Here is a 23,462-nt window from a genome sequence, read left to right as displayed (position 1 = left end):
CTGGGATCACCACAGGAGTGCGGGGCTTGTCTTCAGTAGGTTTCTTGTAGGAATTTAGTCATTAGAATTTGGAAACACGCTCAGCGAGCGTGAGGTAGCTCCAAACTGCTTTGGAGACGGAAATTACTGATTTGTATATGTACCCGTGCTGACGTCAGATCCGTCTCCAACTGCTAGCACGAGCACACTATACCCATTTGTTTTGAGTCCATCTGCTACACGCTAGGAAATGAATAAATTCTAAGCAAAGCATAAACTTTTGTTACAAAAATGTATTTCAACAATTTATATGCCACCTAAACCCACAGTGGCTCATATAGTAACATATATATTAAAAAACAAAAACACAAATGACCAATACACAAAGAAAAATCCACTTATTTCCACTCGTTTTCAGAAGTTGTGCAAAAATGCCATTTTATGTGCATAAAACAAAACTGAAGTTCTGATTTTCAAAAGCATTTACATGCTTAAAACTGGGTTTTACACGTGTAAATATATTGTACCCGTGTAAGTGCGCTTTTATAAAATTGCTACAATACATGCCATTGAATTGTCCACAGGTTTTATACACATAAAGAGCATTTACAATTTAGAAAATTGCTATATTATGTTAAATTTACATTCATAACCTTTTTGAAAATTTACTTCTATGAACATAATTTATACTTACATACACTAAATCCAATTTGATCCCTGCATTAACCTCTAAAATCAAATTGAACAGATGCACATTCCTAGATTCCATAGCCTATATTTGATGGAAGAATCCTGGCCAGCTGATATTAAACACAATCATTTTACAATACACTGCACTAAAGTTATTATTACATTATAAAACATTTTATTAACATAATAATTTGATTCAAATCATAAAAAAATCAAATACCTGTGCTTTAGACCATATTTTCCAATCTAGCAACACATCTTCAAGCAGCTTAATATCCTGGATTACTGCAGTGGAATCCATGTCAAGCTTAAACTGTCCACTCTCAATCTTAAGAATCTGGTCACCACAGCAGCCTTCAAGAAGAGCCTTGGAAACAAAATATTTAAGAATTATTTCAAAACTGGTAAACTGATATTTTTACAGTTCCATATTATAGAATAGGTAATAAGCCACTTCAATGTATTTAAACACTTTGAACTTCATTCAAAACATTCATATTTTATTTTTATATAATGCTGACGTTGTATACGGTACTGCACAGGTTAAGTCAATAAAGGGAATAGGAGCACAAATTATAGAGGTTGAATAGGTAGAGGAGATCCCTTACCTAGATGACAAAATCTAAATGAGATGAAAAGCATACATAAAGGAAGATACGATGATGAGGGCAGCTGCAGGAATACCATGGTATTAAATTGAACAAGAGGTAGGAAGAAAGTTCCATGGGAAAAATGGCATGACTCTTGGGAATATATGCTTTTTCAAGCAGGATATGATAATGAAAATAGAGAGAACTGAAGAACTAAGAACTTAAGGAAATCCAGTGGAGAAATTACTTACCTGATAATTTCGTTTTCCTTAGTGTAGACAGATGGACTCAGGACCAATGGGTATAGTGTGCTCCTGATAGCAGTTGGAGACGGAGTCAGATTTCAATCTGACGTCAGCACTACATATACCCGTGCAGGAAGTTCTGCTCTTCAGTATTCTCCTCGAAAAGCAATAGTGGATATATGTGTGTTTGGATAACTTGATTAACTTGGTTAATTTGAACTAGTTGATGTGAATTGTAGCTGGATCGCCAGTGTCGTCATCCGAGAAACACCAACACCCGGTAACTGTGGGTGTTTTAATTAGGGGCAAGTCTGGCTTACCTGTGCTTGTCTTGCTCTCAAAGATTGTCACACGACGTTTCCATCTGTTGAGGCAGCCTTGGGCGGGATACTGAGTCCATCTGTCTACAATAAGGAAAATGAAATTATCAGGTAAGTAATTTCTCCATTTCCTAGCGTGTAGCAGATGGACTCAGGACCAATGGGATGTACAAAAGCTACTCCCAAACCGGGTGGGAGGCTGCCCGTGGCCCACTTAGTACTGCCCTTGCGAATGCTGTGTCCTCCCTGGCCTGAACATCCAGGTGGTAAAACCTCGAGAAGGTGTGAATGGAGGACCATGTCGCTGCCCAACAGATCTCGGTGGGCAACAGCATTTTGGTTTCTGCCCAGGACACTGCCTGGGCCCTTGTGGAATGGGCCTTGACTTGTATAAGGTCAAGGCTTGCCTGCCTCTACGAGGGCCGCCTTGATTACTTCTTTGATCCAGCGGGCTATGGTTGCCCGCGAGGATGCTTCCCCTTGTTTCTTCCCACTGTGAAGGACGAATAGGTGGTCCGTCTTTCGTGCGGATTCCGATCTTTCCAGGCAGCGGACTAGGAGCCTGCCGACGCTAAGATGGCGTAGGCGGCGTGAGTCTTCCGAGTTCTTCTGCTCGTCTGAAGATGGCAGTGAGATGGTTTGGTTTAGATGGAAATGAGAAACCGCCTTTGGGAGGAAGGAGGGGACAGTGCGTAGCTATATGGATCCCGATGTGAATCTGAGGAATAGTTCCCGATAGGATAGTGCTTGAGGTTCGGAGATGCGACGGGCTGAACATATTGCCAGTAGGAATGTAGTCTTCAAGGTCAGGAGCCTTAGGGACAGACCGCGTGTAGGTCTGAAGGAAGTTCCCCCTAGGACAGGGGTCAGGAACCTTTTTGGCTGAGAGAGCCATAAACGCCACATATTTTAAAATGTAATTCCATGAGAGCCATACAATATGTTTAAAACTAAATACAAGTAAATGTGTGCATTTTATGTAAGATCACACTTTTAAAGTACAATAAGTCTCTGAAAATATTACACCAGGCCTTAAGACACCAATACATCTCCTATTAGGAAAACGGACCAAGTCAGGCTGCTATAGAGTCCTACACAAACTACACGCCAGCAGAAAACCTCACCTGAATCACGTGCTGTCCCTCACCTAACATAGAATAAAGAGACCAAAATGCATAACAAGAAGCATGCAGAAAAAACTGAATTGGAAACTGCAACAAGCCAGAGTCTCTGTATGCAGTGTAACAAAGGAAAAGGAAACATCACCCATCCTTATAAAACAAATCAAGAAATATAAAATCATAAGCAGTAAAACTGTACTAACAAAAAGAACCTATTTCGAAACAGCTGATGAGTGGAATATCCAATAATTAAAAACTCATATAAAACATTTCCAGATACCAACAAAATATTTCAAAATAGCAGACACAAAGACCCAGTAATGAAAAATAATAAGGATACAAAAATATTTTTGCTCTGCATACCTGGGAACATTTGATATCCAGGTGTCCTGAGATTGTTCTGAATTAGCAGGAGGCGGGGTGGTTTGCTTGGAACTTTCTCCTCTCTCAGTCACATACCAGCGCTCTCTCTCACACTGGCTCTCAATTACACACCTATACACACATGCTCTCAGTCACTCACATATACACATGTTTTTTCTCTCTCACTTATATAGGCTCTTAATTACACATTTACACACATGCTGTCTATCTTTTCACGCTTACACACACACACAGGCTTTCAATCACATAAATACATGCTGTTTTTTTCTCTCACACACAGACTCTCATTCACATGCTTACAAACATATCCTCTCTCTCATTTAAACACAGGCTCTCAATCACATACTCACATGCTCCATCACCTAAACCAGCTCTCAATCACACACAGACACGCAGGCTCTTAATCATACATACACATGATTTCTCTCACACACAAAGGATCTCAATCATACACACATACTCTTTCACACAAACAGGTTTTCAATCACAAACTTACACATACAGGTTCCCAATGGTAAACTTACATTCATGCTCTCTCTCTCTCACAGGCAGGCTCTCAATCACAGACATACTCTCTTTCACATGTACAGGCTCTCAATCATTCACATACATGCAATCTCTCACACACACACACAGCCCCCCCCCCCCCCCCCCCCCCGCGGCCCGGAAGAGGAAGTGGAGAGTATCGGGTGCCTGCGCGGCAAGAAGAGGCCACGCTAGTGCGCTCGGCATCGGCCCGAAGAAAAGAAGACTGCAGCGCGGCTCGGAGGAAATTGAAGAGCTTCAGCGGCGGCCGATGGGACTCCGCCTCTGCGAGGGCTGAAAATGAAGGAGGTTAGCGTTGGGAGGAGGCTGCTGCTGCCGCGAGTTCCCGGGGTGGGGGTGGGGGAGAGAGAGAGTGAATGAGCGAGCAAGCATGTGTGTTTGCTCGCTCATTCACTCTCTCTCCCCCCCACCCCGGGAACTCGCGGCAGCAGCAGCCTCCTCCCAACGCTAACCTCTTCATTTTCAGCCCTCGCGGAAGCGGAGTCCCATCGGCCGCGGTTGAACCTCTTCATTTTCCTCCGAGCCGCGCTGCAGTCTTCTTTTCTTCGGGCCGATGCCGAGCACACTAGCGTGGCCTCTTCTTGCCGCGCACGCACCCGATACTCTTCACTTCCTCTTCCAGGCGGGGGGGGCGGGAAGAAGAGAGCACGCCGGTGCCGCTGACTCCAGCTGTCCTGCCGCGTTCCACCCGGGCTGGGCGGAGGAGGACCGGGGAGCAGCTGGGTCAGCGGGAAAGTGTGGCGACACTTGTCTGCGAGCCAGATGCAGCCCTCAAAAGAGCCGTATCTGGCTCGCGAGCCATGGGTTCCCGACCCCTGCCCTAGGAGGTCTAGTACTACATTGAGATTCCATAGGGGTACCGGCCACTTTAGTGGTGGTCGGATTCGCTTGACCCCTCTCAGGAGGCGGGAGATGTCTGGATGGGAAGATACAACTGATGCCGTCCACTTTGGCTCTGAAACAGGCCAGCGCGGCCAGTTGAACCTTGATAGAGTTGAGAGACAACCACTTCTTCAGGCCGTCCTGAGGGAATTCCAGGATCATGGGAATTTTGACTGTCCGCAGAAGGATGTCGTGGTCTTCACACCAGGCTTCAAATATTCTCCATATTCGTATGCAAGTTAAGGATGTGGAAAACTTGCATGCTCGGAGCAAGGTGTCAATTACTGCCCTCGAGTATCCTCTCTTCTTCAGGCGAGTCCTCTCAATGGCCAGACCGTAAGAGAGAATCAAGTTGGGTCTTCATGGAGGATCGGTCCTTACTGGAGCAGGTCCCTGTGTGGTGGTAGGCACAGGGGGTTCCCCGCCAGAAGTCTGCGTGCCACGTTCTTCTTGGCCACTAGGAGCACTAGTCCCTTGTGATGTTCTATCGTGCAGATGATCCCGCCCAGTAGTGGCCATGGGGGAAAGGCGTACAGCAGATCTTCTGGTGGTCAGGTTTGGGCGATGGCATCGATCCCCTGGGATTGAGGGTCTCGTCTGTGACTGAAGTTGGGAACTTGGGTGTTGGACTGTGGTCTATTCTCAACTGGAAGGCTGTGGTTGATAGCCTCCATTGCCCTGGGTCTAGACTTTCTCTGCTGAGGTAATCCGCAGTGACGTTGTCTTTTCCCGCGATGTTTGCTTCCACCTATATCATTAGAGGTTCTATTTCCAGGGACACCTGTTGGCTTCTGGTTCCTCCCTGGCGGTTGATCTAGGCCACTGTTGTGGCATTACCAGCATAACACTGACAGCTTCTCCTTGGAGTCTGTGACTGAATCGTAGTCAGGCTAGTCTGACTGCCCAGACTTGCAGTCAGTTGATGTTCCATCCCGACTCTTCCTTGTCCCATTAGCCCTGGGCTGTCAGTTCCAGACAGTGGGCTCCCCACCCTCGTAGGCTTGCATCCATGGTGATCAAGACCCAGGTCGTTGGGGATAGCCTTGCTCCCTTGCTCAGATGGTCTTCTTATAGCCACCATAGGAGCTGTATCCGTACCTCCACAGGCAACTGGAGGTGGACTGTGTAGTCCTGGGACATTGGGTTCCATCGTGACAGTAGGGAACATTGTAGTGGTCGCATGTGGGCCCTTGCCCATGATACGACTTCTAGGGTTGATGTCATGAGTCCGAGGACTTGGAGGTAGTCCCATACTGCGGGGCGAGCGCCGTTCAACAGTTTTCTCAATTGGTCCATCAATTTCCTTCTCTTTGTAGGGGGAAGAATGACCCTGTCCTGTTGGATGTCGAATCGGACTCCCAGGTATTCCAGAGGTTGGGAGGGCTGCAGACAGCTCTTGGTTGCGTGGAAGACCCATCCGAGGTTCTCCAGTAGATTCTTGACTCTGTGGTAGTCTGATGACTTTCCTCTGGAGATTTTGCCCTGATCAGTCAATCGTCCAGATATGGGTGTACGAGGATTCCTTCTTTCCTCAGTGTCATCTCCACTACAACCATGATTTTGGTGAACATCCACGGGGCTGTAGTTAGCCCAAAGGGTCGCACTCGGAACTGGGAGTGATGGCCCCGGATCATGAAGCTTAGGAAGCGTTGATGATCTTGATGGACCGGGATGTGCAGATAGGCTTCTGACAGATCCAAGGAGGTCAGAAATTCTCCCGGCTGTACCGCCCTTATGACCAAGCGTAGGGTTTCCATGCGGAAGTGTGGTACCCTCGGGTAGCAGTTGACCGACTTGAGGACCAGGATGGGCTGGTACATTCCCTATTTCTTGGGGACAATAAAATAGATGGAATAGTGCCTTTAAGGGGAGCAATTTGGTCAGTGTGGTTTCCACTGCCAACCTCTTGGAGGGAGAATAGCAAGGAGATTTCACAAATTTCTCTGGAGGGATGCTGTGGAAGTCCAGAAAGTATCCCTCTCGAATGATGGTTAGGACCCACTTGTCTGATGTTATCTCGACCCATCTCTGGTAGAATAGGGCAAGCCTGCCCCCTATGGCTTCTTCCTGTGGATGGGTCTGTGATTATCATTGTGGGGTGCGGCTGGGGCCTGGGCCGGCTACCCTCCTGTTGTGTTTGTCCGAAAGGACTGGCCCCTGCGTGGGGCGAGGTGCTTGGTATGTATTCTTATACGGTCTAAAACGCTGTGATCCTCTGCCCTTGGATGTTTGAGGAGAGGGGTGTTGGCTTCTTTTGTTCTTGTCCTCCAATAACCGAGGTACTAGAGATTCACCCCATTTGTCAGCTAACTTCTCCAGTTCGCTTCCGAACAGGAGGGTTCCTTTATGCGCTCTGGGTGCGCCGAAGCTATGCGTGCAAGCTGAGAAAGTTGTGCGTGCAGGCCGCTATGTGCGCTTATAGAGATGCGCACGCTGCTGTGTGCCCATGCTTGATTTGTGCGCGTCGCTGTGCGCACGGCACAGGTGCGCGCACCGCTATGCGTACAAATAGCTTATGCGCCTAGCTCGCCACTGTGCACACATCTCACTTGTGCGGACAATATGGCGATCAAGGGGGGGGAGATGGCGCCGGCGACCACGCGGTCAAGATCATGACCCCCCGGGAGGGTCTCCATGAGGGAGGACCCTCGTACCAAATCAGGGTCTAGCCTGGACAGGGCTGCTCAACCCGATGGGACAGAAGCTGATGGGCGATCTGTGCGGCTATCTGAGCCTCGGAGACTGGAGACTTTGAGAAATGTTTTCTACCTTACCTTGTCTCGGCGCTTCCTGGTCTTGTGCCGGGCAGTCTCCGGCTGCGGGGGGAGAGGGGAATACCTTCACCGCCGCGCTCGGTCTTGCACCTGCTGCCTCTCAACCGCTCCTTCCTGGGGGCTAAGTCCACACCGGGAACTGGCTACCAGACTGAGGGATATCGGAAATCACCTCAGGAATTCTCTACTGGGGGAGGGACTCTTAGGTATCACCGTAGGAGAGCGGGGCTCGTCTGTAGAGGTAAGATAATTTCTTCATTGATTTGGAGTTTTCTTTCTTCTTTGGTTTGGATTTTTTCTACCGCTATGCAAGCGTGTGTATAGTCCCAAACTGCTAAGGAGACGGAGAAGAAGAATACTGAAGAGCAGAGTTTCCTGCACGGGTATATGTAGTGCTGACGTCAGATTGAAATCTGACTCCGTCTCCAACTGCTATCAGGAGCACACTATACCTATTGGTCCTGAGTCCATCTGCTACATGCTAGGAAATAAGATATTTTTAGAGTAAAAAGTAAAGATAAAAAAGGAAAAGAGAGGTACGAAAACTGCGATGAATACGAAGGATCAGGAGGAAGTGTAATGAAATGAGGGTTGAGGTGTGAAGAGAGAAGGAAATCTTGTTTCAGGATTTTGCATTGGAGGAAGTGAACATGAATTCAGAAAAGAAAAAGAGAGGAAGAAAAGCAAAGGCCATCATTTTAGAAGCTCTGAGATAACACCACAAGTGCCAAATGGGATCAGACTAAGAAGTCACTGAACCCAGCATCCAATCTCCAACATTTGCCAGACCAGGCCATATATAAGTGCTCCCAATTAGCTCCCAAATAGGAAAGTACAAGGCAATAAATATGTATTTATTTATTTTGATTTTTATATTCCACATTTTGGTATTTCAAAGAGTACATCAAAGCAGATTACATTCAGGTACTATAGGTATTTCCCTATCCCCACAGGGTTTATAATCTAATTTTGGGCCTGAGGCAATGGAGGGTAAAGTGAGTTGCCCAGGGTCACAAGGAGCAACAATATGTTGAAGGTCTATATGCCAAGTACAAATAAACAAACTAACAAAAAATTACCTAACTGAAAAAATAGCAATTTATTGAAACATTATAAACAAACATTTAAAAATATACATTAAATCACCCATACATCAAACATCCAAATTATAAAATCTCTCTCAACAAAGGGTCCTTCTTTTGCAAAATAACCAGCTTCCTCAGAGGACAATAATGCGCTGCTCATCAAATAACATTCCCCAAATTATACAAATGTTTCACTTAAGAATATAATATACAAATTTAAAGATTAAAGGGCTTATAAAATTGAAGATCTCAAATACATTTTGAAAAATGGGGCCGACGGGCCCAGGGCTAGGGGGTGCAGTGGGGCCCTTTAAGGAATTGAGGAAGGTACACTAGGGGTGCAGGGGGTGGGGGGTTTTGGGGGGACACTTAAGACCAATGAGTTTTCAAATACCTTGGGGGCTGGTGGGGAGGAAAGGGGGGCACTATACCCCAACTATTTAGGGAGGTCTCAGGGTGCGGGGTGGGAAGGGGGTCCTTGCCTATAATTCCAAAGGAAGAGAGGGTGAGGGTCCACTTTATTGATGACTGGGGTAGGAGTAGGGCACACATTGCCGTGTATGGCATTTATTTATTTATTTATTTAGACCTTTTGGAATGGCAAGGTCGTCTCTACCGCTCAAACTTTTCTTTCGAGGCACTTCCTTTTTTTTTTTTTTTTTTTTTATTTTAGTTCTGGCCACTTTAAATGTCACAGGAGACTCAGAATCTCATTAGGTCCTGGGGCGACTGCATCAATGTGTTTTTATTTTATTGCGGCTGTCCACTTTCTTGATCGGCTGCGATAAAAAGGTTATATCAAATTGCCTGTTAATGATCTTCTTTGCATGCATGTGCATCGATCATGCACGCAAAAAAGCTCTTTTAATAGGGGAGGGTACCAGACTGGGCCATACAAATTATCACAAATATCACATAATATTCCTTGGTGCCATAGTGCTCTATCCTGAAATATACATTGTTTAATGTGCATTAAGCACCAAAGTGGCTTGATGCATCACCCAGTAAGTTTGCACCTGAGGCAAAAGAGGGTAAAGTGACTTGTCCAAAATCACAAGGAGCAGCATTGGGATTTGAACCCTAGTTTCCCTGGTTCGTGCCCCGCTGCTCTAAACACTAGGTTACTCTTCCACTCCAAACATCCCCTTAATCATTTTTGTCACCCTTCTCTGCATCTTTCAAGTACTTACGCGCGTAAGTCCCGGGGCTCCATAAAAGGGGCGTGTCCGGGGGCGTGGCCGAGGCCTCCAGACCAGCCCCCGGGACGGGTGAGCAGCCCGCTGGCGCGCGCAGATTTACACCTGCCTCGGGTAGGCGTAAATCTGTCGACAAAGGTAGGGGGGGTTTAGATAGGGCCGGGGGGGGGTGGCTTAGGGAGGGGAAGGTGAGGGGAGGTGGAGGGAACAGGCAGCGCACGCCGGGCTCGGCATGCGCAGGTCGCACAAATGTGCACCCCCATGCATGCGCCGACCCCGGATTTTATAAGATACGCTTGTATCTTATAAAATCCAGCGTGGTGCGTGAACAAAAGTACGCGCCCGCGTTGTTTTTGAAAATGTACCCCTATGCGCGTAACCCTTTTAAAATCCAGCCCTATGGATTTTTGCAGAGTAATAATCGCGCTTAGTTTGGAGGCGTGTAGTGTAGATTTGTAAGTGGACGCTTGCTTAGGGGTAGGGTTTTTGCGCCAGATTCTTTCTTTCTTCTAAGGTCATTTTTTAGATCAGTGGTGTACCAGGGTTTTTTTGCTGACTGAGAGTGGTGTATTTCTTTATTGATGAAAGGGCAAATTTCATTGGCTATGGTAGTGGTGAGCTTGTTCCAGGAGGAAAGGGCAAAATCAGGGTTGGTGAGGTCTAGGTTGTCGGTAAAATTGTCGAAAGAAGAGATGAGGTCTTCCGTGGCGCATGGTTTGCGAAAGGAGATTTTATTACTATGTGTGGGGATGGTGGAGATGGGCAATTTTATGGAGAGGAGTACATTGATAGTTTGGATATAGTTTGGATTTTTTTCCCCATCTGCATATACCACTTTCTCCACAACACTTATTCAAATAAACAGAACACATGCAGTTGTGAATTGAGAAGAACTTCTTTATGTGGAATGGTATGGCCATAGCCCAGCATAAGTTAAATTACAAATCACATCAAACGTGTGGCTAACTAACAACTGGCACTAACAAACACTTGCATAGTGTGGCAAAAATATGTGACTACCTGAACCGCAAACGCCAAGTGTGCAATGGGTGACAAGCGTGCTTTTACATTGCTCTACCTCAGACTGCTGTCTGCCCATGTAACCTCCCCCCCAGCCATAAATGTCAGTGCTATGGGTTGGATATCTATCCAGACGTTGTGCATCCATGATCCATAAAAGACATGGAGCTCAAGTAGTAGCACAGTACCATCCTGCCCCATCCACCATCAAAGCGGTGAGTGCACATTGAGCTAGACTTCTGGGCTCCGGTACTAGAGGGCTGACAAGCAGTTGCTGGCATTTGCCATGCCCTACTATGAATGACTGCCTTCATTTCCTCTGGGAGTTTTCCCTTTCCAGCTGGTCAACCCTCCCGTTGGCGATGCGACACCCAGAATCCTGTCATCCAACTTCCTACCGCACAGGAGTGGGGGAATGGGCAGGAAACTTTTCAGGCCAGTCTGCTGGAGGAAAAGAGAGGTTCTTGATCCCCTCTTTTCCTTTTGAATTTCTTGGCGACCCGCCCTCGTCCCAACCCCTGTCCTCCTTTTCCTCCTCCCTCGGACCTCCCTTACCATATATGACCATTTACCCTTAACAACTCTCAGTCCTCTTCTTCCCTCCCTTTCCTTGTTTCCCTCCGCTTCCCTGCCACCCCCTTCTCAGCTCAGCAAAGGTTCCCTTGTTGTCGCCCATGTTGTGCCTGGCTCAGCCAAGACTCAGATTAATCACAGAGCTGCTTTATTTTACAATTTTCCACATTAAATTTAATCTACCATTTAAATACCTAGTTTCCCAATCTAAAAAAGTCCTCCTTTAACTTCTCACAATCAACTTGCATGTTGACCTCTTTTAATTGTTTTGTGTTATCTGTAAATTTGACCATTTTGCACTTTGCTCTTTTTTCCAGGTAACTAATGAATACGCTAAACAACACTAGCCCAAACAAAGATCCCTGGAGCATTCCCCTAATTAACTATGTCCATTTGGAAACTGACCATTTAATCCTTCTCTCTTCTTATCTTTTAACTAGTTTTCAGATAACAATAGAAGACTGTGTTACTCTTGGGACATATTTGCAAAAGACTTTGAAAATCCAGATATACAATATTGATTAACACTCGTCCATCCATATATTTATTTAGCTTGATTTCTCTTTGTTAAATCCTCTTTAGTGTAATGTCATTGTTCAGCAATTTTGTTCTTAACAATAGCTTTCATTATTTTGCCTGGCAAAAATGGCAGGCTCATTGGTCTGAAGCTCACTAGTTCACCCCTGTAACTCTTTTTAAAAATTGATCTTCTATTTATTGCTCTCCATATTCAAGCACCAGATTTTAGTAATAGATTATAGATTACCAGTAATATGTCTGCAGTTTCATATTTTAGTCTTTTCACAACTCTAGGGTTAATACCATCTAATCATGGTGATTTGCTCTTATTAATCTTGACATCTTCCAATTTCACTGTGATTATAACCTTCAAAGTATGTCTCTTCAGTAAAGACAAAAACAAAAAATGTAATCTTTCGCCATTTCTTTAACCTTTAAAAATTTCTTTAAACAGAGACGATATGCAATATCTTGTATGAATCCCGGTATATAAAAATGTTAAATAAATAAATAAATAAACCTGAATACCCTTTTTACACCAGAAGCAAAAAGCTTGCAAAGGAATCAGTGACTCCTTGCCTCTTTGGCACACTTCTTTTCAAATCCTCTCTTAGCCTGGCTTATTACTGATTTCATCTAGCTTGCGCATGGTTTTTTGGCCTTCTAATTTTCATTTGGATTTGGTTTCCATTTTTTTAAAAGATGCCTTTTTAGGAATTACTAGTCTCTTTTACCATTGTGACAGTTGTTTGGTCTTTCTTTGATCATTTTTCATAAGTAGAATACTTTCCTCTGAGTTTCCAGGATAGTATTTTAAAACAAATTTCTATGCCTCATCCAAACATAACATAGAAACATAGAAATGACGGCAGAAGACGACCAAAACGGCCCGTCCAGTCTGCCCAGCAAACTTTCACACTTATTTTTTCTCATACTTATCTGTTACTCTTGGCACTTATTAGTAACTTTTTGGTTCTATTTACCTTCCACCCCCGCCACTGATGTACAGAGCAGTGCTGGCGCTGCATCTAAGTGAAGTATCTACCTTAATTGGTTAGGGGTAGTAACTGCCGCAATAAGCAAGCTACTCCCACGCTTATATGTTTACCCAGCCTGTGCAATTCAGTCCTCATTGGTTGTTGTCTGAATATAAATCCTCTTTCTTAGTCCCCCCCCCGTGCCATTGAAGAAGAGAGCTATGCTGGATATGCACTGAAAGTGAAGTATCAGGCTTATTGGGTTTGAGGTAGTAACCGCCGCAACAAGCGATTCCCCCGCTTTTTTGTGAATGCAAATCCTTTTTTCCACATTTCCTCTTGCCGTTGAAGCATAGAGCAATGTTGGAGTCACATTAACCATGTGTATGTTTATTGAATAAGGGTATTAATCTCCAGGTAGTAGCTATCATTCCTGCAAGCCACCTCTTCTCTTCATTCACATCCTCTAGACCTTTATGGATCCACAGTGTTTATCCCACGCCCCTTTGAAATGATTCACAGTTTTTGGTCTTCACCACTTCCTCCAGAAGGGCATTCAGGCATCCACCACCCTCTCCGTGAAGAAATACTTCCTGACATTGGTTCTGAGTCTTCTTCCCTGGAGCTACAAATCGGGACCCCTGGTTCTACTGATTTTTTTTCCAACGGAAAAGGTTGTCTTTGGATAATTAAAACCTTTCAAGTATCTGAAAGTCTGTATCATATCACCTCTGCTCCTCCTTTCCTCCAGGGTATACATATTTAGATTATTCAATCTCTTCTCATAAGTCAATCGATGAAGACCATACACCTTTTTGGTCGCCCTTCTCTGAACCGCCTCCATCCTGACTCTGTCCCTTTGGAGATACGGTCTCCAGAACTGAGCACAGTACTCCAAGTGAGGCCTCACCAAGGACATGTACAAGAGGATAATCACTTCCCTTTTCTTACTCTTTATTCCTCTCTCCATGCAGCCAAGCATTCTTCTGGCTTTAGCTATCGCCTTGTCACATTGTTTCGCCGACTTCAGATCGTTAGACACTATTACACCAAGGTCTCTCTCCTGTTCCGTGCACATCAGCCCTTCACCCCCCCATCAAATGCAATTCTTTTGGATTTCCACACCCCATATGCATGACTCTGCAATTCTTGGCATTGAATCTCAGCTGCCATATCTTCGACCACTCTTCCAGCTTCCTTAAATCCCGTCTCATTCTCTCCACTCCTTCTGGCATGTCCACTCTATGCGGAGGATACTAAGATCTGCAACAAAGTCAAACTTTAGCTTCTATCCTGTACGCAATGTCGCTCACAAAGATATTGAACAGGACCAGTCCCAACACCGATCCTTGCGGCACTCTGCTTAACATCACTCTCTTTTCAGAGTAAGTTCCATTTACCATCACACATTGTCTTCTGTCCGTCAACCAGTTTGCAATCCAGGCCACCACCTCAGCACTCACTCCTAAGCTTCTCATTTTATTCACCAGCCTCCTGTGCAGGACCATATCAAAAGCTTTGCTGAAATCTAAGTAGATGACTTTGAGCGCTTTTCCTCGATCCAATTCCCTAGTCACCCAGTCAAAAAAGTCAATCAGATTTGTCTGACAGGATCTTCCCCTGGTGAATCCATGCTGCCTCTGGTCCAGCAATTCTTCCGACTGTAGATAGTTCACTATTCTTTCATTCCGCAGCGATGCCATTATTTTTCCCACCACTGAGGTGATGATAACCGGTCTGTAGTTAACAGCCTCCTCTTTACTCCCACTCTTGTGAAGCAGTACCACCACCGCTCTTCTACAATCCCTCGGCACCACTCCCGTTTCTAGGGATCTATTGAACAGGTCACGCAGCGGACCCGCCAGCACATCTCTGAGCACCCTCAGTATCCTGGGATGAACCTCATTAGGCCCCATGGCTTTGTCCACTTTCAGTTTCCCCAGCTCTTCCCATACATTCTCTACTGTAAATGGAGTTACATCTACTCCACTCCCCTCCAGTTTCTTGTTAACTAGCGACTATCCTTCTCCAGGGTCCTCTTTATTGAACACCAAACTGAAGTATTAGTTTAATATTTCTGCCATTTCTTTGTCTCTCTCCACACATTGATCCTTTACACCTTTTATTAGGGAGCGCTAGGAGAGCGGTCCCATTTCTGAGGAGATTGTGTGCCCTTGGACCTCGGCACAACCCCAGAGGACTCAGAGGTTGGTGAAGACATGCCCGAGCCTGGGCTGAGATTAGGAAGCCAGGCCCCTGCCGACCTGCACAGCCTCAGTGAGACCAACCACGCAAGGTTGGTCTCTGAGTGGTCCTCAGACTACTCCAAGCCCTTTCGGACCTGCTGCTGGGAACGGCAAAAGCAGCAGGCCGGACAAGAGACAAGGGCGGACGAAGGCTCTGGAACATGAAGACAGTGACAAGAAGCTTGGGATGTGAAGACTCAGGATCAAGGGTCAGGAACAAGTCAAGTACTGGGTTGAGGCTGCGACGCAGCTCGCCCTACACAGCGCACCACAGGGCGGACCCACGGGACTGGTCAGGGACCACGCTTGAGTGCGAACAGACTCCAGATGAATACATGGAAGATGAAGCCGAACATGGCGAAGATTCAGTAGAAGCCTGCGTCGAGACGTGCCCTACACAGCTGCTCATGGCTGGTCACCGACCATGCTGGAACAGAGCAGGTTCAGTCAGAGCCTTAGGCATGGACGGAGCAGCCAGAAGAACATCCAAGGGCCGAGACGAGATTCAGGGTAAGGGACCAAGATGAGACTTGGCTTAAGGCATTAGACACGGGACCAAAACGAGACTTGGCTTCAGGCGAGGATGACCCTCCGGAGGCTTGCGCTGCAGACAAGAAGACAGGCTCATGCCATGAGGTAACGCGACATGACATGGCACGCCAGAAGAGGTAGTAATGAGGAACCACGGTCCAGGAAGCAGAAGCGGAGACGAGGCATCAGGAAGGAACATCAGGAAGCCCATAAAACATCAGCAGACAATGAGGGATATCCAGAAGACACCAGGAACATGAAGAACAACAAGGGATCCCACGAAGAACCAGGAAATACCAGCAGGAGCGAAGACGAGAAGTCCTTGCAAGGAACTAACTCCTTGCGAAGGCAACTAAGGAATGGAAGCTGAGCCCTATATAGGGCTAAATATCAGGAAATGACCTTTGTCCGTAGATTTACGCCTGCGAGAAGCAGACGTAAATCTACGCGCGCCAGCGGACTGCTGGCGCGCCGTGCTCCGACCCGGGGGCTGGTCCGAAGGCCTGCGCCACGCCCCCGGTCCCGCCCCCAAAATGCCACGCCCCGCCCCTGAAATGCCACATCATCGTGTCCCGCCCCCTCGACACGCCCCCTTCGACAAACCCCGGGACCTACGCGCGGCCTATGGAAAATAGGCACGCCGGCGCGCAAGGCCCTGCTCGCGTAAATCCTCTAGCCCCCGCAGTCTGAGAAAAAAAGAAGAGTCTCATGGGCCGCAGGGGCTGCTGATGCTCTGCTTCCTGTTATGTTTTGGTATGGATGTGAACCCTGGGCTGAGGTGAGAGATGACTGCACCTCAGGGAGGAGTCCTGTGGGTCTCATCGTCGGTAGGCGCGATCTCAGTATCAGGACACAGCTGTAAGTCAGACTTTGTTATGAAGGAGAGAGAAAGGAAGCATAACCCGAGGAGCGTGGAATGCAATAAAAAGATGCAGTTCTGAGCAAAACCCATGGAGCGGGAAATGCTGTCAAGGTACAGTTCTTGAGCTGAGGGTTATACCCAGGGTAGTACCTCAGACGTGACGATCCGGTAGTGGCTCGCCAGATAGTCTTCCCAGTAGAGTAGAAAATATCTCAGGTATACAGATCCGGTAGTGGCCCGCAACGCACGGTATGCTGAAGATGACTTGCACGATGATGATGCTGCTGAGGAAGTCTGAGGTTCTGGAGCTCAGATGGTGTTTGAGAACGATGAACAAATATCCTGCAGTGCAGGGTAGAATGTAGCGAATCCTGCTGGTGAAGATGCGGTAGCGGACCGAGGTCCGGGGCATGCCGCAGGGAATCCCAGCAAAGCTTGAAGAGAGGTGAAGTAGAAGTACTCACAAGGGTTGGTTCCAAGAGTTCAGGGAGGAAGGCCCTCCGAAGAGCAGATAACCTATGAACGCGGAAGAACCCCCAAGGAGCAGGTACTAAGAGCATTCACCCAGCGAGACAGGAAGCAGGAACCGGAACTCGAAGAAGAAGCGGATTCAGCAACGAGAAGAACTCCTTGCTAACTCGTCCGAGTGTAGGGCCAGTCAGTTTAAATACAGCAAGGCGGTGACGTCATGTGGATAGGATGTACTCGAAATTCCCGCCATCACGTGTACTAAAGACGGCCCGTGCGCGCACTAGGTGACTCAAGGAACAAGATGGCGATCAGCATTGCCCACACCGTCCCGGGAATGCCTCTGGCGGAGGCAAATTGACGAAGTAGCAAGAAAAGAGGCGAGTATGAGAGGTCGCAGCCGTCTGTGACAGACGGGCGTAACACTTCCTGCTCCTGCGAGAGTGTGCAGACTGGCCCCTTCCATCGCCCACTCCTCAGCTGCGAGTGGAACAAGCTCCGCTCGCAACCACTGGAGGTCCTAACTATTTGTTCATCATCTGATTGGGGGTTCTTCACTTTTTGACCACCCACATCTGTATTGCCGTGGCCTCAGTTCAGGGGTCGCTTGGTAACACCGCCTCATGGCTATCACAGGGAATGGACCAACCCCTCACCCCCCACCTTAGTACGCCGATGTCACCTCCTCCTGGATCTCATCTTTTAGATTATACATGCCTTCGTGATCCTTACGTTTTTGCCAATCAAAACCACCTAGAACATTCCTTTCTCCACCCTTAGCCTCACTTGAATTTAACGAGGGAAATGGCCTTTTTTCATAGCTGGTCCTATAACGTGGAACTCCCCTTCTTCTTGTATTGCATAGCATAAAAGATCACTAAGATTTTAACAGGCTTTAAAGTCAGCTTTATTTAAGGCAGCTTTTCCATCTGGGTAATATTAAATTGTTAATATATCATTTAATGTGGGAAGCAAAATAGTTTTTTCTATCTAGTTTATTAGGTACGATCGAAAACAGCAACTCAGTGTTACTGTTTGCACGTTTGTATACCTGAAAATTTTGACTATCTATGTTGGCATGTTCCTCGCCACAAACTTTGAACAGAGTGGGAAAAATTCAAATATTTATTTATTTAGGCATTTTATATATCGTCGTTCAAAATGAAAATCACAACGGTTTACAATATCACCATTCCTGTCCTTGGTCCCCAATCACATATTGTGTGTTCACATGCACATTCTAGGCTAAAATCACAATAAATATTTTGTTATGGTTCATATTCATAAAATTTCTAGGTCACCATAATAGTGAGGAAATAATCTAGTTCATATTTGTACATTTTTAGGTCGACACAACTCAACATATAAATTCTAATTCTACTTACAAAGCACTTTACATTGTGCATTACTTATTGCTCTCTACACTAACATTATCTTCGGTATTGATGCTGGTATTATTAGCATATTGGTATAATATGTTAAGTTGTATGCTTTTCTAAAGAGCCACAATTTCAGTTTTTTCTTGTAACTCTTTCTTTCTGTTATCCGACGTAGAGAATCTGGTACAGAGTTCCACAACTTGGGGCCCACTAAGGAAAACATACAGTCTCTTGTTTGTGTTAGGTGTATGTTCTGAGTAGAAGGAACCATTAGGAATTCTTTGTTTTGTGATATTAGGGGGCTCTCTGTGGAGTGTAGAGTTGAAGTGTCACTCCTAATAAACATGGGTTAATGTTGTTGATGATACTGCAAATTAGAGTTAATACTTTATAATTAATTCTGGATTGTATAGCAAGCCAATGCAGTGCTATTAGCAAGGGGGTAAAATGTGTTCAAATTCCCTTGTTTATACTAAGAGTCTAGTGGAGGCGTTTTGAAGTAACTGTATTGGTTTTAGAAGCCCTGATGTTAAGCCTAGTAATAGGGAGTTGCAGTAGTCCAGGTTCGAGAATATTAGTGATTGTAAGACAGTGCGGAAGTCCTGTGTTATTAGCAGGAATTGGTGTATCCGGTTTTGATTAGTTTGCTTTGTGATTTTTCATAGTGAAGTTCTCATCGATCTCGTATTTGATCTGAGGGAGTAATATTAATAATTCCTAGCTCTAGGGTTGGTGGTTTATCATATTATCTCTCCTTAACCACACAATTTCAGTTTTTTCAGTGTTTAGAGTTAGTTTCAGATGAGAAAGTTTTTATTGTATGTTCTTCAGGAAGGTTGACAGACACAACACAGTTTTTTCAAATATTTTGCCAAAAGTGATGTAGAATTGTATGTCGTCTGCATATAGGAAATAGGTGATTCCTAGATTTGCTAATAGTGTGCATATAGGCAACAAGCAAATGTTAAATAGTGTGGCCAAGAGAGCTGAACCTTGGGGGACACCTGTATTGATTGGGAAGGTGTCAGAAATTTGATTACCCAGTTTGACTTGGAATGTCCTGTCTTTTAAGAAGGAAGAGAACCATTTGTTAACATTTCCATCTATAATCAATTTCTCTTAGTTGGTGACATTACGGGGAATGGTGAACTGCATCAGATGCTGCTGTTAGATCAATTAGTACCAGGATGTATGATTCATTGTTGTTGAACCCTTATAGTACAGGGTCAGCTAAGGATATGAGTAGGGTTTCCGTTGAGTAATTTTTTCTGAAACCAAATTGGTTGGTAGTATATTGTTGTCTTCAAGATGTTTCTCTAATTGTGATAACACTTCTTTTTCTAGGACTTTAGCAACGAAAGGCAGGTTGGATATTGGTCAGTAGTTGTCCCAATCATCAATTCTTCCATTTTTATTTTTTAGGATTGGTCACTGCTTATTTGGCCTTTTCAGGGACTAGTCCCTCAGCTAGTGAGTGATTTATTATGGTTTTAAATATTGGAGTTATTACACTATTTACTGTTTTCAAGGTGCTTGCAGGGATGCGGTCTAGTGGGTGAGAGGCAGGCCTCATTTTTGTGATTAATTTGGTTTATTTTAAATTTTAGAAACTAGTTCAAAAGAGTTCAATTTTATTTTGTCCAATTTTATCTTCTGGTTCGTTTTTTGGTAAGCAGTTAGGGAATTGTGATTTTAGTGCATTTATTTGTTTAGTAGTGAGGTGGCATATTCATTACATGAGTTTTTGAAAAGTCATTATTTGAGATGGGAGAGGATAGTTACTTGATTAGGTTTTTAACTGTTTCGAAGAGAAATTTGGGAATTAAATATAACACCATGAATCTGTATGCGAAGAATACCTTTTTGCTTATTGAATTGTTCACGGTATTTTTGTTAAAAGGGATTGTATGTTTCTAGAGATTTTGCTGATTGGCATTCCACCATTGCTTTTCAGATTTTCTCAGGTTATGCTTATAGATTCTAAGCTCCTTGTTATACCAAGGTTTCTTTTGTTTCGTTGTGTTGCTTCCCTTTAGGAACGTTTTCTTCTGGATTGGGCATAGGGTATCCACTATTTTGTTGATGATTCTATTCCAAGAGTCAAAGGCTAAAGAGGCATAGGGGTAGATTTTAAAAAATAGCGCAATCGCGTAGCCGCGCATATCTTATAAAATCCGGGATCGGCACGCGCAAGGCTGCCGATTTTGGGCAGCCTGCCTCCGTTCCCTCCGAGGCCGCTCTGAAATCGGAGCGGCCTCGGAGGGAACTTTCTTTCGCCCCCCCCTCCCCTTCCCCTCCCTTCCCCAAACCCTCCCCGGCCCTATCTAAACCCCCCCCCCCACACCTTTATCCATGGATTTATGCCTGCCGGAGGCAGATGTAAATCCGCGCGCGCCAGCGGGCTGCTGGCACGCCAAGACCCGACCCGGGGCTGTTCCGGAGGGCGCGGTCACGCCCCTGGGCCGAAACCACGCTCCCGGGCCCGCCCCCCAAACGCCGCATCACACCCCCGAAACGCTGCGTCATTTGGCGACGCCCCCGACACGCCCCCTTTCAAAAGCCCCGGGACTTACGCGCGTCCCGGGGCTCTGCGCACACCGGCGGCCTATGCAAAATAGGCGCGCCGGCGCGCGAGGGCCCTGCTCACGTAAATCCGACTGGATTTACGTGAGCAGGGCATTTGAAATCCGCCCGATTATGATCAAACTCATTTATTTTATTTTTTGTTTCCTCAAGTATTTCTGGTTCCATCTTTTTTTCTGTATGTGAAAAATTGATTATTTTGAGGGTTTGTTTGTTGTGTGGTGAGGAGGGATAGCAAAATTGCTTACCTTGTAATAGGTGTTATCCCAGGACAGCAGGATGTAGTCCTCACATATGGGTGACGTCATGACGGAGCCCTAAAGCGGGAAAGCTTTCTGTCAAAGTTTCTAGAAACTTTTGACTGGCCCTGTGAGGGCACTGAGCATGCCCAGCATGCTATGATATTCTCTCTCTGCCACAGGTGTCTCTCTTCAGTCTCTATGTAGCAAATGCGTTAGCAAAAATAAAATAATAATAAAAGTATGAGGCCCAACTCCGCGGGAGGCGGGTGGGTTCTGTGAGGACTACATCCTGCTGTCCTGGGATAACACCTATTACAAGGTAAGCAATTTTGCTTTATCCCAGGACAAGCAGGATGCTAGTCCTCACATATGGGTGAATAGCGAGCTAGAGCTGAGTCATTTGTATTGAGGCAACAGTGAAGTATTGTTGTTGAATGAGTCAGCCGAAGATCACAGCAGTTTGGTTGTAGAAGGAGTTGGGATTAAACTGGAAACAAGTTCTTTAAGACAGATTGTCCATAGGCTGAATCTTGTCTTCCTTCTTGTCCAAACAGTAATGAGCTGCAAGGTGTGAAGAGAACTCCATGTTGCTGCTTTGCATATGTCAAGGATTGGACTGAACGAAGTGTGCTACTGAAGCTGACATTGCTCTTACTGATGTGCTTTTACTCGCCCTTGGAGAGGAAGGCCTGCTTGTTCATAACAAAATTGTATGCAATCTGCTAGCCAGTTGGATAGAGTATGTTTTCCCACTGGTTTACCTGGTTTGTTTGGGTCATAGGAAACAAAAGCTGATTGGATTTCCTGTGGGCTGCAGTGCGGTTGAGATAAAAGGATAAAGCACTTACAGTCCAAGGTATGCAAGGCCCTTTCTCCTTGATGAGAGTGAGGCCTTGGAAAGAATGTGGGTAAAACTATGGATTGGTTTCAAGTGGAATTCCGTGACTATCTTGGGAGGAATTTAGGATGTGTAGGAGAACCACTCTGTCATGTAAGAACTTAGTATAAGGTTCATATGTGACAAGTGCTTGCAACTCACTAACCCTTCTAGCTGATGTAATGGCTATGAGGAAAATAGTCTTCCATGTAAGAAATTTTAGTCAGTGGAATGTATTGGGTTCAAAGGAGAACGCATAAGCCTTGATAAAACCAAATTGAGATCCCATGTGTGGCTGGGTGTCTAATTGGTGGTTTGAGGTGAGTTAAACCTCTCATAAACCTGCTGACAAGAGGTTGTGTGGAAATAGGTGCATCGCTACCTGGTTATGGTAAGCAGAGATTGCACTTAAATGTACTCTTACAGATGAAGTCTGGAGACCAGATTCTGAAAGATGGTATAAGTAGTCTAGTAAAGAATTTGTAGGGCAAGTGAAAGGATTTATGTTGTTTTGCGTGCACCACAAAGTGAATCTTTTCCATTTGGAAGCATAGTTCTTCCGTGTGGAAGGTTTACGTGAAGCTATAAGCACTTGAGATATATTGGATGAAAGATTGAGTGGTTGTAAGATCAAGCTTTCAACATCCATGCTGTCAGGGCTAGGGATTGGAGGTTGGGATGGCGCAACCGACCCTGATCTTGAGTTATGAGAGTGGGAGCTACTCCTAGACGAATTGGATCCCTGACTGAGAGGTAGGAGTGTGGGAAACCATACTTGTCGAGGCCTATGAGTATCATGGTCCCCTTGTCCTGTTGTAGCTTCACTAGAGTTTTGGTTATGAGCGGTATTGGAGGATACGCGTAGAGTAGGCCTGAGTTCCAAGGGCGAGCAAATGCGTCCTTGGCGGCCTGTTGTTCAAGTTGTATAGGAACAGTAGTTGTCCACTTTGTGATTCAGATGTGATGCAAAGAGGTCTACTGTTGGCTGTCCCCAAAGTTGAAATATCCTGGTCACTACTGAGGGATCCAGGGACCATTCGTGTGGTTGGAATTGACGACTGAGTCTGTCCGCCACTACATTGTGAATGCCTGCCAGATAAGTGGCCTTGAGAAACATGGAGTTGTTCAGGGCCCAACCCCATATCTGAGCTGCCTCTTGACAAAGGAGGTACGAGCCTGTCCCTCCTTGTTTGTTTATGTACCACATGGCTACTGTGTTGTCCGTTTGGATCAGAACAGTCTTGTGTGTAAGGCAGTCCTTGAAGGCATGTAGAGCATAACGTATAGCTCGAAGTTCCAGGAAATTGATTTGAAATGTTGCTTCGAGCTTTGTCCAAGTTCCTTGTGTTTGGAGATTGTCTATGTGAGCTCCC

At 45.6% G+C, this 23,462-nt stretch overlaps 1 protein-coding gene across 1 annotated transcript in view; it reads right to left on the bottom strand.

Annotated features, from left to right (window-relative positions):
- The window catches only part of LOC115087279 (lysosomal-trafficking regulator-like), a 1,534,685-nt gene that overhangs the window by 1,011,218 nt on the left and 500,005 nt on the right, over positions 1–23,462 (bottom strand). Inside the window, 1 exon segment of the mRNA XM_029594260.1 lies at positions 890–1,036. Within this exon segment, the coding sequence (XP_029450120.1) occupies positions 890–1,036 (147 nt within the window).

This window comes from Rhinatrema bivittatum, chromosome 3 (assembly GCF_901001135.1).
Source record: "Rhinatrema bivittatum chromosome 3, aRhiBiv1.1, whole genome shotgun sequence".
Lineage (NCBI taxonomy): Eukaryota > Metazoa > Chordata > Amphibia > Gymnophiona > Rhinatrematidae > Rhinatrema > Rhinatrema bivittatum.
Note: the sequence above shows the minus strand (reverse complement) of the source record. Positions and strands in the feature narration are given on the sequence as shown.